Source organism: Talpa europaea (genome assembly GCF_964194135.1).
Source record: "Talpa europaea genome assembly, chromosome: 1".
Taxonomy (NCBI): domain Eukaryota; kingdom Metazoa; phylum Chordata; class Mammalia; order Eulipotyphla; family Talpidae; genus Talpa; species Talpa europaea.
Window position 1 is genome coordinate 30,457,363 of NC_140073.1, and position 19,311 is coordinate 30,476,673.

General features: G+C 38.8%; 1 protein-coding gene across 3 annotated transcripts in view; it reads right to left on the reverse strand.

The window, feature by feature from the left end:
- NELL1 (neural EGFL like 1) overlaps positions 1–19,311 on the reverse strand; it is a gene marked incomplete at both ends in the record, with an annotated part of 742,470 nt that overhangs the window by 550,489 nt on the left and 172,670 nt on the right. For all 3 annotated transcript variants that reach the window (XM_084239443.1, XM_084239442.1, XM_084239441.1), the window contains 2 exons: positions 11,370–11,469; positions 18,473–18,546. In XM_084239443.1, coding sequence (XP_084095569.1) covers positions 11,370–11,469; positions 18,473–18,546 — 174 coding nt within the window. The remainder of the gene's footprint in view (positions 1–11,369; positions 11,470–18,472; positions 18,547–19,311) is intronic.

Below are 19,311 nucleotides of genomic sequence, written 5' to 3' on the forward strand. Positions count from 1 at the left end.
CATGAATGATGATGATTTTCTTGTGTCTTGAGTGATTCTGAAAATTCTAAAATATATATAAGCTCACAAATTCATCTGTAGAAGTTACTTGAGGTTTGGAGTCTTTAATTGCATTTCTTCACAGAGGATTTGTGATTATTCCTGTCAGGTGACTGAGAGAACTATCAGCCTAAGATAACTTCAAACTACATTTTGCCTTAGGGCAAAAGGATTAGACCATAAAAGCAGAATAAATTCACACAATAAGCTTTCAAGAATATCAACTTTTCTCTTCCATATAAGGTTCTTGATTTATGCATTAAATGTGCTTATTTATCTCAATGGAGCCCCCTTTTTCAGTAGTTGTGGTTTGATTTTTTTCTTAGTCTGCACTACCAACTCAACCACATTTTCAAAAAAATACATATAATAAGAATTTTTGGGTAAACTAAGAATAGGTTATATCTACCACAAGTTTTCAGTTCAAATGTGGTAAAGTGTACAAAGATGTACTATTATCTTTAAATCAATATATTTTAGTGAATAATAATTTTAGTGCAACTGATAGAGCCAGGGAATGATGTTCTGAATGAACTCCACTCCCATCTCCATGTCACCGAGATCTCAAGAGCCCATGACTGCAAATCCCAGCATGCCATGGGCCTGACTACCTGGACAGGGGACCACTGGAAACTAGGGGCAGAGTTTAATGGCCATGCTGGGCTTATAACTGAACACAAGCATGCCGACTCTTGTTTTCCTTCTTCAACTTGCATCCTGGTGTCCCAGCTCAGATAGTGTTGGTGATAGGACTTGTTGGCCAACTAATCCTCTCTTTCCTTCTCTCTCCTCACTCATCTTGTGAATAAACTTTTTTCCTCTCTGTGTATCCTCTTTTGGGTCTTGTCCTGAATTTTTAAGAATGTGAGTTAGGACTCATGACTCAGGCCACTCATTCCCCACTGGGGTTTCTCTGTAACACAACATTCCATATTGTGACCTCAGAGAAAATAATGGGTCTGAGAGTTAGAAGATCTAATTTATAATGCAGTGTCTGCAGCAACAGACACTACAAATCACATCACTATCTAGGTACGTGTACTAAGAAAGGAGATTTTTAAACAACACATGAGTTGTTTGGAAGAGCTCAAGTCCTCCACAACCAATTCAAAAGGAATAGCTCTTCTTTTATATTTTTGACATATTGATCATGTGCACAACAGCTTCTGGCTTTAAAAAACACAGAATCATTTAACTAGACAAACTCCAACTTTAATTCTTTTCAGTAATGACATTCTAGAACTTTTTCCTTGAAATTCAATTTTAAACCAACAATATTAAGAGTTTATTTGTTTTAAAAAACACTAACTTATTAAATAACAATAAAATTCATGTACCAACATTATGCCTTGCATTAATCTAGATATTTTAAGATGGAAAACTAGTATTTTATACTTTATCCATGCATATGGAAGGAGTTAAATGGGATAATCCATGTAAAGCACTTAGAACAATTCTTACAAAAGACATTAGCCACTCTGAGAATAATGACTACGATGATGGCAAAGATAACCCAAGTTTAATGTGACCTGAAAATACTATCATACTCAACTTCAAGGTAAGAAAAGCTCAAATGCACAAATAAGAGGGTTCTAATTTAGGTCCAGTAAACTACCAAGTTCACGTTCTTTTTACTATTGATACATCATATATACTCAGATAACATAGTCTAGTGATAAAAAGTAAAGGATCCAGCCACTCTTCAGATATTAGATCTATAGGCATAGGTTCGCAAAGGCTCACATTCAATCTCACCAACAGTGACCATTTACCTGATGATTGCCCAGCCAAAATCAAATAAGATTTTAACTTACTGAACATCTGAAACTTGTCAGCCAAGAACATTTCTACAATTGTTTCCACGACTCACAATAGCCATTCCAACAAAAAGCAGTTGATCGTTCTGCTACTAAAGAAACAATTTTTACGTATCAACTTTCTCTACAAGAGGAAGGGCCGGACATCCCTTCTCATATCAGAATTAAATAATCATTAGGTTGTCTTTTCTTTCATTATGAAGTTTTACTCAATGTCCACCCATTATTACATGTATTCTTTGTCTCTGATCCTTTTCTCTCTCTTTCCAGGAGACTGCAATTGCCCTTTTCCTTCCTCAGGCTTTTGACAGCCTAGAACAAAGCTCCTCAAACACTGTTAAGCTCCCAATGCCTCTCTCTGTGGAGCATATGCTGTATCAATTCACAATGCAAGGAGTTGAGCAAACTGTATTTCAAGGACAAAGGACATAGCCTTAATGTCAAGTTCTCTTTAGCTGGGTTTGATCACTGAACCAAAAACACATGTTTTTCCATTATTACAGGCTTTCATTCAAGAAGTATTTATTCAATACTTGCTTGCCTTTCTACATGCGTGAATAATCATTCACTCAATATTTTGAGGCACCACTTCTATGGATTGCAACAGCATGCAAGCTTCTAGGGCCAATTAGATGTTTGAGAACTATTCTCTGCCCACCAAGAAAATACAAATTCTATGGGGAAGATAAACCAAACACAGGGATAGCATCAAAACAAAATAATCCATGTCGAGAATTAAGCAGTACAAATCATCACAGTGTTTTAGAGAATGAGAAATCACTTCTAGATGAAACAAAATTTGACCTTGGGTTTATCACAGGTAGAAACTTGAGAAGGGGCAAGACACAGATCCTAGTGGGAAGAATGGCTCCAACCCTTGAGGAGAAGATATGAATTTAGAGAACCTCATATGATCTGGCACAGATTGAATAACAGTAGCTAGCATACACTGAACACATACTATATGCAAGGTTCTCAACTAATTTTTTATAAACATTATCACATTTAATTCTATTAGCAATCCCATAAAACTGGAATTACCCCTATTTTGCAAATATGGTAACTAAAGTTTGGGGAAGTTAGTGAACTGGTAGAAAGTACACAAAATCAGAACTCAATTTCAGATCTTACTGAGGCCAGAGTTCTTGATAACTGATTTTCCACTGTCCTTCCAAGAGCAACAAATTCTACAAATTCTACAGCCCACGGGATAAATACAATATCCTTTTTGCACAAATAGATTCAAATAGACTATAACTTAGACTTTTTCTTATTCCCCAAATATTTTTTTCTGCCAGGTAATTTTAAATATTCTTAACAAAAAATCCTAACTTTTATAACTCCAACTTCTTTAAGTTAGGGATTTATGTCTGATTCATTTCTCTCAAACAAGAGCTTCCCAAACAAGAGTAGTAATATAGATGAATAGATAGCTGAGGTGGAAAAATAGACAGAAATATGTGTGGGTAAACTAACAAATAGATAAATAACTCTGTAACGTGCTATTTAATATCCCTCTTAACCAAATGGAAGGTCATTGTGACTGGTTAGCTAGTCAGCATTTTTCTTTCTTTAAACATTTTTATTGGGGTATAATGCATAAAATTCACCTATTATAAAGACAGTTTCATAAATTATTTTTCCTAAGTTTACCTAATTGTGTAGTCATCATCACCATCCCCCATGCCAAATCATCATCATTTTTAAGATCCCACCTCAACAAGCGGCTACCAAGTTGTAAGTCCTCAACGAGTTCTCCACATTTCAGAATACTTCTAACGGGTTTGTCTTTCTTATCTGATGTGTCTGAGTATTATAGTATTTAAGATATGGATCCTTCCCTTCCTGGATATTTGTCTTCAGTTTTACCTATAGTCTCATTCTCAAATCCTCTAGTTATTAGCTGGTTATCAACATAATCCAATGCATGTCACCTTCTATAGTAAATCATTGCCTTTATTTTCAGAATTAGAAGCTATAACCAGATTGTAGAACTCACAAACACACTGTCAAAAGTCGAGTTCTTTTACTTGACTATTTTTTAATAATTGATGCTAGAGTTTCTATAATTATTTCTTATAATTAGAAGAGCACAGTGGTACCATTTAACCACATTGGCCCACGGAGTATCTTAATTACAAAAGCTTCTGTTTGAGTTCTTGTAACATTCCAGGCACAGAGCCAAGCATGTTACACATGAAACCCTCAAGACTACCCTCAAGATGACTATTATCTTCAATGAACAGTTGAGGAAAACACGACAGACTTCAAGTAAGCTTTTTGAGATAACAAACCCAGCAACTGGCAGGTTCAAGACCTGATGTTCAAGTTCTTGGTAAGAACACTAAGGAAAAAATTCTTCTATGATTTAAATACTTGGATGCAGAAATGACTACTAATGATTATTCATTGATACTAGTGGATTGCAACCCTTTTCTAGCCTGTACACTTTTTGAAATAGGTCCATTTAGCCCCCACTTCAGGTTCTGCCAATCTATTACTAGCAGAAATTGAACCATGCCAGTGCTTCTGCCAAATCTTTTCTGGCCTGTGGTTGAGAATGTCCACTGTCTAGAAGCAGTAATAAAGGATCACAGTACCCTCTAAGAGCACAGGAAGTAACAATGACTACCACATCCCACTTGACATATGACATGTAATGATTGCCAATGGTCCTCTGACATTTCATCTGGTTGTCATCATAGGCATCTCATGGGTCACTCATGCAAAACAACTCTGGATCTTCCCAAATTCACATTCCCCAGGTTCTCCATGTCAATCTGCAGCATCTTCTTCCACCCAAGTGAGAAAAGTAGGAGTCTTCTTTGTCCTCACTCCTTAAATAATGGTCCTTTCCAATTTCTATTCCTTTTTTTTTTCCAGTTATCTCCTGAATCTCTCTCCTTCGTGCCACAGCAATAAGAAAAACCCACCCTGCTGCAAACTTTTATCATCTTTCAGAGCTTTCCATTTGTTAGTCTCAAACCTATTCTGCACACAAAAGGATCTTTTAAAACAAACTGGATAATGCCACTCTTCCCTGACAAATCTTTTCCACCTTACTTAAGAAAAATACAAAAACCTTAACTTTGACTTAGAACAACAAACAAGTATCTTTTTATCTCTGTCATTTGTTCTTCCTACCATTTCAGCCTCTCTTTTCTCTTTTTTTAAATTAGCACTTTTTTTTTCCTCACCACTATCTCCTGTGGAACAGAAAAAAGGCAAAGGGAATGTGGAATGCTGTCTGCTTGCAGATCAGTTTTCAGCACGTTTCAATAGTGTGGAGGGAATGTGCAAGGTAAAAAGGGTTGAAAAAGGGGTTGGGAAGATGAGGAGCCTCTGGATGCTTGTTGATGTCCAATGGTTTTTGAAATGTCTTATGTTATTGAACTGTTATATGAATGTTCAATATTTATTTTTATTATTCTGGCTTGTTTTACTGCATATAACTTGCTCAAATTCCCTCCATTTTGTTGAAGATGGTTGTATTTTCTCCTTTCTTATGGCTATATAGTATTCCCCAATACAATGTTTCTTTTAATTCCTCTAACAAGCCAATTTCTCTCCTGATTTAGCATCTTTGCAACTTGTTTCACCAACTCATAACATGATCATTCATTCCTGTTAGAATAATTTCCACTCTCTTCAATCCATTTTAAATATAATTGACTCAAAGACTTCTCTGTCGCCCAACTCTAAATTAAGTCCCATTATTCTCTCCCCCATGATCTTATTCTTGCTCACAGCAGCTATGACGATTATGTATTTTTTTTTTATATACTGGATCTCTAACTCCCCATTAGAAGCGCACATCTTCAAGGGAAATGATCATGCAAGTATATTCACTTTGTGCCTAAGGTGATGTCCAACACATTTCTAGACACTCAATAAATACTTGTTGAATTAATTACAACTCTTCAAAATAATAATTAAGAGTGCCTTTAAAATGAGCAAGCCAAGGCTCAGATGTGTTCATTACTTTCTGTATGGGTAAACAACTACTACATTATGGATGAAAAAGATACAAACCAAATATGATTCTAAGATCAGTCTCCCTTCACCACTCCAAATGACTCTCTGATCCTCAAGATTTTCATCAAGGAATGCTGCCTATGACTTAGTGAGACCAGTGTTCCATCAACCATTAGCATTTTCTAATTTATGACATGCCTGGAATCTTCAAAACAAAAAACCTTGTTTGTTTGTTTGTTTGTTTTTCTCTAGGACACATTCCATTATTACTTACTGTGGGAAGACTCAAAGTCAGAAGAAAAATAACCTATCACACAACATGGATGAGATACCAAGAAAAGACCACCATTTAACTTACATTGGAGTAGTGAAAATCATCACAGAGGAAGACACATAATCTGATGAAATGAGGTTCCATGTCTTATTTCAACAATCTCCTTAATTTTAGTTCCTAGAAAAGGTGCTATTCATTCATTTGACAAATTTCTATTAACCACCTACCATGTGCAGATAAAGACAAGCTGAAAAACACCCTGAAGGTCCTTATAGAGCTGGTTCCCTGATGTGCTCCACAGCAAAGAGTAGAGAAGCCTGGGTCCCTGAGGGTTGAGATATTCCTTTAGTTCCTCATTGACAGAGGATCCCAAACCTATTCGACTTTGGATTCTCACAGTTCCTACCTTAGAAAGTAACTAGTTTCTTCTATGCTCATGAACACTTACAGGTTTTCCTGTCCAAGGCTGCTTAGCCTTGCTTTTGGTCTTCTCTCTTCAGAAGGCTGCCTGGACCATTAACTGTGCACTTTCAGGGCTACAGGCTCCATGGACTCCCCAAGACTGTAGTCGTTTGGAAGCATTAAGACAGCTCCTGTGACAGCCACTTCCAGTCTTCAGGATGGAAAAAGATAATCCTGTCTTTCCAGCATGGCTGCAGGGGTTTTGATCAGATTCCGGATATCAATATGCAAATAGGTCAGAATCCCACCTGCAAACCGGCAGTCTCTCTTTTGGACAGTAGCTTACATTCTCATTAAGTGCCTCTTTGCGAGACTACTTTTCACCTCAAATTCCCTGAAATTCTCACTCTCAAATATTTCAATCACCAATTCACCCAAAATGATGAACAAGACCGAAGCAGAATGTCATGTGATGCCAAGACCCTTTGGGAGATTTTTAATTGAAGGGCATAAAAATCTCCAATAGTACAAATAATCTCAACTAATTTCAGTCCAGACCAGATGACAAGGCAAGTGACGATGAATTAAAATTACAGATAAACACATTGGGAACAGATGTCAGAAAGAACTTTTTCCCCAATACCAAAAGTCTTATACATGCAGAAAAACCCTCCAAAGTCATTGGCAACATTGAAGACACAATTAGAGACAATGATGAGGGAATAAAACCTTAAGGAATGTGTTGAGAATTCTGAGATGCATCAAATGATTAGTGTTTTCCTGGAGTAATCATGAGAACACATGGTCAAGACAGTTCATTAGGTCCCCCCTTTTCACTGAAAGCACTGGCAATACTTGAGCAAGCTTTTCCTGTTGGGACCACATTCCTGCGTTTCTTCCTTCTTTCTAGGTGGGATCACTACCCCTTCTTCATCTCATGGTCTCACAACTTCAAGAAGACCAGCTCCTGTGACAACAATTATCATAAGATAATGATGAGAGTAAAGAAACTTACGCTGCTGGGAAAAGGTGTTCTAGGCATTGGAGAAATTGTAGCTGTGGATATTGCTGTTCTGTGAGGTGCTTCTAGGCGTCCAAGTCCTGGGGCCCTAGCCTCTCCCTGAACTATGTCCATCATCTTGATTCTGTGTGTGCCTTTCCTAAAAAGCCTGTAGTCCTTTCCTTAGGGATTGTCTAACTACATACTAATAGCCCTGGGGATTTAACCACTTCCTCACTGGTTTACCTTCATTTTTTCTCTACAGGGCATAGGAGTTAGTTACATCATTTAGCATGACCCAAGATTTCAAAGGCAAGGTATCCAAGCCCCAAATCTTAGTAATTGTTCTACTGATATAATAAACACCCTCAGTCAGTCAGAGCTTCATATTCTTGACTCTAAGGTCTTTGGCTTCATTTCCACCAAAAGAAAATCTCCGCAAAGCTATAGTCTATTTTCTCTTTCTTTGAAAGCCAATGGGAGTGGAAGGAAGCTATTTAGCCATGTAAGTAAATGGGTATGACTCAGTTAAAAAAAAAAGTTTACTCCACCAACTAGTTATAACTTGAGAAAACAAACTATAACTCATCAAAATGGGTTTTAGCATTATTTCATATAGGCAATATTTAGAGCCTATTAGATGGTATTAACATAATCGCATTCAAAGTCACTGACATAGAAATCATGTAGTCTACACAGTAGAAACCCATTTTCATCTACCTTGTCTCCTACATTCCAGAATCAGTTCACAAAATGCTATCATTGTAACTTCTTTTTTTATAAGTTGGAGAGCTATATGGATATTACATAATCAGCCAATTAAGGTCAGAAAACCAAAAAAATCCCCTCTGTGCTTTCCCAAATTCCCATTCTGAACTTCCTTTTTGGGTCCATTGGAATCATAATGAAAATAAACCTTAGAAAACTTCAGCTCTCCAAGCAGACATGAGCAACGTTTTGACTTAAGAGTTCTGAGGAAAGATACCGTCATAGGATAACGAATGAGTTGACATTCACATGGAGCGTGGAGCAGGGAGAGATGATAAATATGCTAATTGAAGAGCCTTCCTTGCAGGTATTGAAAGAAGCCACAGCCACTTCAGTAATCAATACCATCAGGGTGTCAGAGCATACAGCTGAAATCACAGCACCCTGCTAGTCTCTTAAATATGCATTTCAGGTCACTGGGGTGTCACCTCTCCACTTACATGCTGCCCACCAGACAACCTCAATCCACAAAGCTCATGGCTTTTCTATTTCTATGCAAGATAAAAATTGCTTTACATAGAAATTGGGTGCTTCTCACCCTTTCATTGCTTTCTGTTTTAGAGAGGGAAGAGGCAGGAGGAGGAGGAGAACTCAATAATGTGCCTTTGAAGAGACCCACTAGACTGTCCAGTCATCAGAATAGTAATTGTCCAATCCCCACCTACTGCTGGTGAGATTCCACCCAGGAAGCATGAATGCAGAGGAAAAGGTAAAAGACAACTAGAAGTCAAGGTGGGGAATATTGCCCACAATATTGTTAGAGACTATTAATTTACTTCTAGAGACACTCTTGGGAAAGAAATTGTAACTAGGAGATGGGGAGTAAAATCCATGGAAAACAGTTTGAGACAACAGACTTGAGCTCCACCTAGGGTGCTTTATTAATTATCATAAAAATCTTGGGTGTGCATGAAAGGAAATCACCCATGCCTAGTCACTTTCCAACTGACTGAGGTGCAGAACAACCCACAGCACACAGACAGGTGAGCTGGAGCTCCGGATTCTCTGCAGTGGAGCAACAGAAAAGGAGGCATCGGCAACAGTGATCTTGAAAGGGGCCATGGTCAGCAATTAATACATCCTTCATCCCAGACTGAATTATGACAAGGGAATAAATAGAAAAACCCAAGAAAACCCATGAACCCAATGACTTCATTCAACTCACTCCCCATACAAAGACCTTCCCCATCTTATCTTTTCTGAAGACATGCTTCGATTCCTATCAAAATACAGATATCAAAGAGCATGAATAACTCTCTCTATCCTCTCTCATGTAATCATCTCCAAAACATTGCATCCAGTGCCTGGTAGTGTCCTGGCTGAGAAGAAAGCAGCTGTAAGAAAAACATCTTTCATTTCAGATTGGCCCTCGATATGATTTAATCTGTGAAGATGTATTCCTGTCTCCCGGCTTTCCCACAAAGCCAAGTAAGGTTTGGTAAGAGACACATGTTGCCAACAAAGGGCATCCTGTATGAGTCAACTTTTCAGTAAAATAACACATTGGTCAATGTCTTCATTGGTACAGAAATGCTTACATTCTGGAGAAGTGCTAGCGGAAGCAGCAGTACCTGGTCTATTTTAAAATGGGTCAAAGCAATGAAATTCTTTGTGAATGTCTATGAGATAATCAATGACTGTTCTAATGAAGCCATAAATCAGAAAGTATTTACATACACTGAGTCCCACCTGTCACCTCAACAAATAGCAACTGATAGATTTTGCATTAAATTATAAGACCTATCTAACAATCATATCAGTCACCAGTGAATGCATCCCTCTGAAAAGTCCAGTCAATCTTTCCAGAGCATCTCAGCTGCAAATATACTTATCTCCACGAAAGCAGATAAATCAAGGGAGGTACTCTGATGGCATGGTTAGCATGTCACTCATTCTAACAGGCATTTTTGGTTATCAACATACTAAAGTTTCCTAGGTTACCAAAATAAACAGTTCTTTCATAACCAACCAGAGAGAAATCAGACTAAGTTGAATATACTCCATGATAAAATGTGCAACTTTTTTTTTGCAACCTTTTTATATATCAGAAAGTGCTGGGGAAAGAGAGAACCCAGCATATTATGAGTTGCCACCTATTTTTGTAAATAAAATGTTATTGGAACACAGAGCCTACCATGCAGTTTACCTAGTGTGTGTCCTGCTTTTGCAATACAACAATGAAATTGAGTAGATGCAACAGAAACCTTCTAACACTACAATGTTTAGAATATTTCTTTTCTGTGGCCCTTAATAGATATTTTCCAACCCCTCTATTAAAAAAAAAGATAAGAAAATCAAAGTAAAATCTGAGGTTGCCTAAGCTAAACTGTGTGTCTGCATTCCTTAAAGGTAAGTCAAGAAGAATTTAGCTCCTGGGCATTTGAAAATGTGGAGAAAGATCTGTGGTGGGTACACTTTCAAAACAATAGCTATAGATTTAGCTGAATTTGGGTTTTTTTTAAGATTCTGAATAAATTTTAGGTTCTCCTAGTCCATCTAAGTCTGCCTGGGTGAGACATTTCAGAGAGCGTGTGTGTAATATTTTGAGCTGGGGTTTGAAGAAAGAATAAATTTGGGGGTAAAGGGAAGCCAAATAATTTTTCCTAAAGCAATGAGGTATTACTTACTTGTATAATTTTTTCCTTTCAGGAAGTGAAAATAAATATAAGGTAAGAAAGGATCCACTATAAGTCTTCCTCTGATAGATGTAGGAATTGTGCCATAGGAAGGGATGAAAAGAATGTTTCTCCCACTTACGAGAAACATAATGATGATGACATGGTTATTTTAATAATTGCTATTGCAGGCACGACCATTATCACTATTATGGAAATTAACATTTATTTTATATGTATATGTACCAGGCATGATGCAAAGTCCTAATGCATTATATCACTTAATCCACACAGCAATTCTTTGAAGTAGAAACTATTACCTTCATTTTACAATTGAGAGTATGACTCAGAAAGAGTTAATGCCATTTTCCAAGTAACAGGGGCCTTTGCAACTATGTTCACTCTTTTCATTAAACCCTCACACCACACCCCCCATGTCCAGCCCCACCCAAGCACAGCCCACCACCATCCCCACCTACCTCTACAGACACTGCAGCACTGGTTCTCTGGGAGAATGTGATCCTTTTCTGAGCAGTTCAAAGTAGGGCATGCTTCTGTGATTTTGACTAAAACTCCACCCTGGAAGTCAAAGGAAAGGAAAAAAAGTTCATATTTCTAGTCAATGATACAAATGTATATAATGCTCATTGTGAACAGCCTGCAGTGATAACAATCCACAATAATTAACAGTGCTTCCAGAAATTCAAGCAATTATGACAAATTTACAGATTAAATTGAGAAGACTCCTGGAAGTAAAGGCAATTTTTCTTTTTCGTATCAAGAGTCTTAATTTCTATAAATGGTTTTCAAGTATCTTCTCTGTAGCAGATGGATGCTAACAGTGCTGGTAAATTTTTATCAATTAAATGTTGGGCAGGGAGTCCTAATTACAACACTTGATTTTTGTGATGTAAGTCCCCCAAAGGTAGCTGATTGTGAGCTACCAACATTACTACCACTGAACACATGGTTAGGAAATTATGGCAGTGAACTCTCGTGAGCTTCTATGAATTTTTCATTGGATCACAACTATTAATGAGCTATCTTACCCATGAAGAGCTCACAATTTGTGTAAGTGGGGGGGAGGAAACCACTTTTTCAAAATTAATTTATTTTTTAAATTGTATAAATGTAAATTTGTTCTTACATCATTGTTAATTTTGGGAGACAATGACAAACCTTGAAAGCTGATCACAGATATGAGGCATCCAGGAGGGGAGGGGAGTAGAGGGGGTAAGGAGGGGTAGAAACAGGGAAGGGGGAGCATAAGGAAATATGGTGATGGACTCTGGGTGCTTTGGTGGTGGAACAACTATGCTAACACCTGAGGGGAGAAACCACACACTGACCAAACAGATGACTGGATCAAGAAGATGTGGCATGTGAACACAATGGAGTACTACTCAGCAATCAAAAAAGATAAACTTATGCCATTTACAGCAACCTGGTTGGAGCTGGAAGGGTTGATGTTAAATTAGAAGGAAAAGAAATCTCTTTTTCTGGGAAGCAAAATACTGTACAAAAAAAGCCCTAGAATATATCCTCTAATACAGATATTATGTGCCAGGAAAGAATCTGTTCATTTTGTCCAGGTGGGGCGAAATTATGCAGAAGGGACCACAGGTAGGAATCTTGAGAAACAGAAGAGGCAAGGCAAACAGTATAAATAAACTGAATGAGGGTTATTTAAACAAGCACCAGATTTTCCCCTTGATATAAATAAAATTTTCAGCAGGTGAATCTTTATGACCCCTATTCACCAAAGGTCCTCTATGTTGACATTACTAGCATCTGCATGGAGGTTTACTCTGAATTTTAAAAATCCATCCATGAGTTACTATAAAAATGCCTTATTTTAGCTAAAACTTTTCATTTTTTTTCTCTCCCATACTTAACAGAATGTGTAAGTCAACCAAGAAGCAAGCTTGAGAAGGAGTGTCCTGTTTAAAGCCAAAAGGTAATTCTCAACAGACATGGGAAAACAGGCTAGCGCTTGGAGGGTCAAGGGGGGTGGAAGGTCCCAAGTTTCCCATCTCCAAGAGACTGTCATTCAGTGGCCCCTCTATCATTTGATTTGGCAGCAAATCTCATTATATCAGCACATCCATTCTTAAGTATGAGTATACACATAACTTTAAATGTCAAATATTAATTTAATTTCCAAAGACTCATCTTCTGAATTATTTGCACCACAGCTGCCTGCTCTCCTTGCTCATAATTTTCAACCCAGAAAATTCAGTCCAGTCTCCAGTATTCTTTGTCTTGTGTGTTTTTTTTTCTTTCCCTTTGCCCTTCATCTCCTGTTCTATGTCTTGCCTTTCTCCTGACTCTATCTTAACAGTGACCCGAAGATTAGAGAATTGATCCTATTTACCCTCAAACCCCACTATGCAGCTACACTCCATTCTCAGTCCTCAATCCAGGCCACACTGGGTAGCACCTAGCCTCAAGAGTTAGCACCAATCTTAAGGCAAGTGTCCTTATGAATTCTACTTAGTGTCTGCAACAGAGAACCAAAGCACTTACTACAGAACAATAGAAGCGAATAATCTTACAATCAGCACCAAATGCACAGGAAAACACCATGCTTGATTATTTAAAAGTACTGCCTTTACTTCTATGCATAAATATTAATGAGTTTTTTTTTAATCTACTGCCTCCTAGTATAAGAGAGGCAGAAATTCAACGCTTATGTGTCCATCTGCCAGATTTTGATGCTTTGCCCCCTTTCTACCTCAGAGGGTTGCCCTTGGGCATCTGCCCAAGCATAGAATCAGAAGTTACCTACTGTTCTACAACCCCACCATCACCCCAAGATGATGACTGACAGTCACAGGAGATTCTCAAGAAGAGACAATAGCTGGGTTATAATTTATGCTCCAGAACCCTCATGGGATCAGAGTGTGTCTGATTTTCACCTAAAATTGCATCCTTATTCAGCTCCTCACCCTTCCCCAGCCTGCAGCTCCCCCCTCCCCCTTCACTATTTTCTCCTGTGAGCACAACCTTAATAAATCACTTGTACTGAAATCCTTAGCTTCTGGCAGAATCCAAACTAAGACGATAAGATAAATTTCAGTCTTGCTGTCAAAAATCAAACTGTTAAAAGAGATTATCTCTAGGTGGTGAAATTCGGGAGTGATTTTCGTGTTTTCCATATATTTTTTCTTCTTTATTTCAAGTTTTATATATGAGTATACATTTGCTTTGTATAAAACCAAGATTAAAAATGCTACCAAAGATTTTAAATAATCACTCATGAAAAGTATTTTTTAAGGACTTGCTTGGACTGCTGATTAAATCAGTCAACAATTCTAATCAACCTTTAACATAGTTAATGAGTGAGATCAAAATTCCAAATGCTTTGAGAACAACCCCTTTGCATGAATCTGAAAATAATAACTGCTATTACAGTGGCATAAATGCCACCAAATCCATTTTATTCTGTCACATAATTAGGCACTCACCTTTAAGTTTATCTTCAAGACTATCTCTAGTAAGAAGTATATGATGATTAGCATTTTTTAAATCCTCCTGATTATGGTATATTTATGACCTCAGGAGCTCTGCAATAGTAGAATTCTTCCATCCTTTCTCATTAAGAGCAGCTGTCTCCAAGTCATTGGTCAAATATAAACAATTTCAAGTTATTTACTAATCACTGTGCTTCATTATCAATTTCTAATCATATATAAAACTCATATCATTAAGTCAAAAAAGTGTTGGCCTAAAGATATGCTGCAAGGCAGCAATAATTGCACAAAATTGAGCAAGACTGCTAGGGAAGTTTATTCATGTTGATTTAAAAAAAAAAAAAAGTATGCTAACTCCTATAAACTCTTAGTAGAAGCATTTGAAATGATTTTTTTTTTCTCATCAATAGGGATTACTGAAGCCCTAGAATGATGCCAGGGAAATGGAAATGGATGGATCTCCAGACAGCCTTTTGTCAACTTGGGATCTTTGTTTGAACCATAGAACACAGAAAATTATCTGATTAATTATTTGCTCAGTTCACCCAAGGACAGAACTTACTTAGCACCACTGTAGATGCCTGGGCAGGAAGTTAATCCATTACATACATATGGCACCACAGGACATGATGACTTATAGTTTGAGACAGGCTTTCCAGGAAAAGACCAGGAGCTCTCTCATCCCACACTCATCACCCTCTCTCCCTGCCGACAACACCCCAATGTGCCCCAAACTTTTTTATGGCCTTTTATAAATGCTACCTTTTATCAAGGGAAACAATGAGCTCTATTCTGACCAATCTGGCAGTCTCAGAGACTCATCACTTTTTAGTCTGATAATTTGGTCAGATAATTCTGAACTACTCTTTAAAATTCAGAAATAAGAATGATTTCTAAATAAGACTGACATCATCAGAGGTAGCAGTAGAGAGGCTCAGAGAGGAGCCTGTTGAGCCAACCACACAGGTACAAACCCCAGTGAGCTGACTAGCTATGTGGCTTTGCTTTCTGGGTTCTCAATTTCCTCATGTGTAAAATAATATTAATAGTACCTATACCTCACAGGGTTGTTATGAGGCTCATAGGAGATAATGTTTTTATTTTTTTAAATAAATTTTTTTTATATTCCCCATACAATTGCAACCCCCTTATTTTGACCCCAATCCCTCCCCTCCCTGCCCCCACCCCCCATAGAGTGTCTCTGGTTCATAGTTGTTTGTTGATTTTGATTTTCACTTTCTTATAGTTATTCATTTTCCTGGTCCCTTATTTAAGTTTTCTAGATTCCTGCTGTGAGTGAGACCATCCGGTATTTTTCTTTTTCTTTCTGGCTTATTTCGCTAAGCATGATCCCGTCCAGCGCCATCCACGTTGTTGCAAATTGCATGTGTTTATCTTTTTTGAATGCTGAGTAATATTCCATGGTGTATATGTACCACATCTTCTTGATCCAGTCATCTATTTTGAGGCATTTGGATTGTTTCCAAAGCTTAGCTATTGTAAACAGTGCTGCTATAAACATAGGGGTGCAGGTGCTCTTTGGAATTGATGTGTCTGTGTCCTTTGGGTAAATACCTAGGAGTGGAATTGCTGGATCATACGGAAGGTCTATGTTTAGTAGGTCCAGAAATCTCCACACAGCTCTCCATAGTGGTTGGACCAGTTTGCACTCCCACCAACAGTGCAAGAGAGTTCCTTTTTCTCTATAACCTCGCCAACATTTGTTGTTGCTAGTTTTTTTAATATGTGCCATTCTCACTGGTATAAGATGGTATCTCGTGGTAGAGATAATGTTTTTAAACTGTTTTCAGTAGTGGCGACAAAATTAATGCTCAGTGTTAAATATCATCAATGGCCCTTTTCTTTGTGCACAAAGTATTCATCTACTAAATAAGTGATAAAATAAATGAAATTCATGACCTACTAAGAGGATGAAATTTACATGCATTCACATGCAAACACATGCATACATGTACACACACACACCCCTCACTTGTGGTCCCTGTCTGCCCAACTTCTTTGTAGATTGTGAAAATAAAACAAGAAGAATGAAAGATGAACCCAAGGGTGAAGAGCTCCTCAAATGTGGCAGCAGAGGTAAGCGCCACTCTGATAAACTGACATTTAAATCCAGGCCCTTGTCTTCACATATCAATCAGCATCTACCTTGATCCTTTCTGATAACATAAATGTGGCCCTTGCTTGAACACCCACTGCTTCTATTCAAAATGTCAAAGTTGCCAGTGGTAAGTGACAATACATAGTAGGAACTAGGATCAGCAGCTGCAGGGGTGAAATTACCTTTAGTCATCCCAGATTCCCCTGAGATAAGGGTGAAAATGAGGGTTTTGAAATCCAAATCACTTCCCATCTTGTCTTCTATGCAGGGAGGACATGTGTAGCCATGTGAAATAAGAATAGCTCATGTTTCTTGAGGACTTTTTGCCATGCACTACATTCTCCAAATGCTCATTTGCATCCCAATATGGTACTTGTGCAGCCCCAGGTCAGAGACCATCAAATGGGCTGCCCCTCCCAGGCTTGGTTAAAACAGAGAATCATAGCAGCCTCACTGTCACACTATCCCTGCCACTAAGTAAGGATCCCCTTAGCACAGCAACTGCTGACACAGACCACACACTGCATCACCACCGGACCACCTGGACTCACGCAACATCTGGCAGTCCCAGTGGCGTCCAAGAAAGAATGAGAAAGACAGTAAGGAAGTTCAAGGGAGTAACTCCTGGGGAAGATTCTGGCAAATGAGAGACAGATGACAGGAATGAGCCTTCCCAAACCCACAAAAAAAGATAGGATTCAGGCTCTTCTTTCATTAGTAATTCCAGAAGAGCATCTACGAAGCCTAAGTGCCTCGTTCTCCTCTAGCTTTAAACTGCATTCCTGGGGTCTTCCTGGTGGTGCAAGGGTTTAAGATGCAGCACTATGAAGCTCTCATCAGCCACTGCAGAATGAGTTCAACCCGCAGTCAGGGAAATGACCCACATGGTGCAGCAGACCTCTCCTGTCTTGCCCACTGCTCCCCTCAGCAGTGTATTTCAGTCAGTCTACCTGTTCTGCTCCCCACTCTGTCTCTTTTGAATCCTCTCACTCCATGCACATCTAGCCTGTACCCCAGTTCTTGTGTGCATAAATAAATCTTTAAATAAATAAAATAAACTGCATTCCTTTATTTTCTCCAGAGATGTGATTAAAAGCAAATGAAATAACAAAGTAGGTGTAGGTTGCAAGCATTTGCAAAGATGGTCTATTCTGAGATGTAGAGATTCCTGTGAATCTGTTTGCTGAATATCCTGCAAAACCAGCTGTGCTCTTTATGGGCTGTGGCTGCTACAATGCGTCACCTTTATTTGCTCTCCCGCCTTTCCTTCCTGTGTCTCTCACTCTTGCTTTCCTAGGACAGCACCTCACCCACTCTTTATCCAGGGCTTTGTTTGATATTATCTCCACAGAGACGCCTTCCCAGGCCACCCCAGCCCAAAACTCTAGCTGCTTTATATTTTTTTTATAGAACACAATTTCTTACTTTCTGCATCCCCTACTAGACCACAAGTTCCGTAAAGGTAGGGACTTTGCTCCACTGTTGCTGATCCAGAGTCCAGCACAATGCTGGTATGCAGCAGTTGCTAAATACTTATTTGTTGAGGGACTATTGAACGAGATCATGGTTCTATGCATCTTATTTCAAAAAATGCACGGGAGAAGGTAGGCAGCACGCAGAGGCATTTTTCTATCATTCTATCACACAATCGGAAGTAGAGCCATCCACAGCTGGCATTGCAGACTGATTCCCCTGATACCAGCTCAAACCCCTTTCCCTGGGGCACTTGCAAACCTCCCTAACTCTCAGTAGCTGCTAGCTTCCCTGACCCTTCTCACACCATTGCTTTCATAGTGTTTCCTAAGGTTACCTGACCACAGCTAACCACAAGCTAACAGCACAATGGCAATGACCAGGACCTCCACATTCTAGACTTTAGCCCAGCAGTCCTACCCCTCAGGGACCCACTCAGGCTAATACCCTAGGCAAAACCCACATAGCTCTCTCTTTATCGCCCAGAAGGGATAGGAATCATAGGACTGTTACTTACTCGGCATTCCCGACAGCTCTTAGTTAAAATCCGCTGGCCTTCTGCAAGGACTTTTCCTCCATAGATACATTTGGCTGTAATAAAACAGAAAAATGAGTCAAACAGTCATGCTAGACAACAAATGATCTCAGAGGCACCATCCAAATGCCAACAGATTCCATAAACACAGGTACTCTGGTTCTAAGCAATACAAATCTCTGTCTAGATAAGATGCAGGAATAGTGTGGAAATAAGGGTTGGATCCCCCCCAGTCAGGCCATCATGGTGATTATGTGACAGAGACCTTCAGACACAGGGTACAACTACTTCATACTGCAGTTGCAAATGAACTAGAGGATGAATTGATGTGGTCACACGTTAAAACAAGGAAGAAGCATCATCACCACCGTGGAGTACAACAATAGCTTTGAATTAGACTTTCCAGCCGTAAAATGAATGAGTGGGTAAAGGGGCCTGATCCACTCCATTTATCAAAACCTCAGCCACAACACAGAAGGACACCATTGATTTCCTGTTGTTCAGTTACCCCCAGACATGACCTTCACTGGGGCCATCATCATCCCTCCTCTTCAGTACATCAGCCTGTCCTAGCTCGTCTCCTAGGACCTGGTCTCAATCTCATCCAGTCCTTTCTCATGCAACAATCAGACATGTTGTTTGTGTAAGAGCAAATATGTCCCTGTTTTGAAATTATGGGTCACTAATGTCCACAGAGTACTGTCCAAAATGCTTCATTCAGCATACAGGCAGCTCTACATCTCTCACACTTCAAAACTCAGCAGTTCCTATAGTGTTACTCACCCTCTCAAACATCCATACCTCCATACATGCCCTGGCCA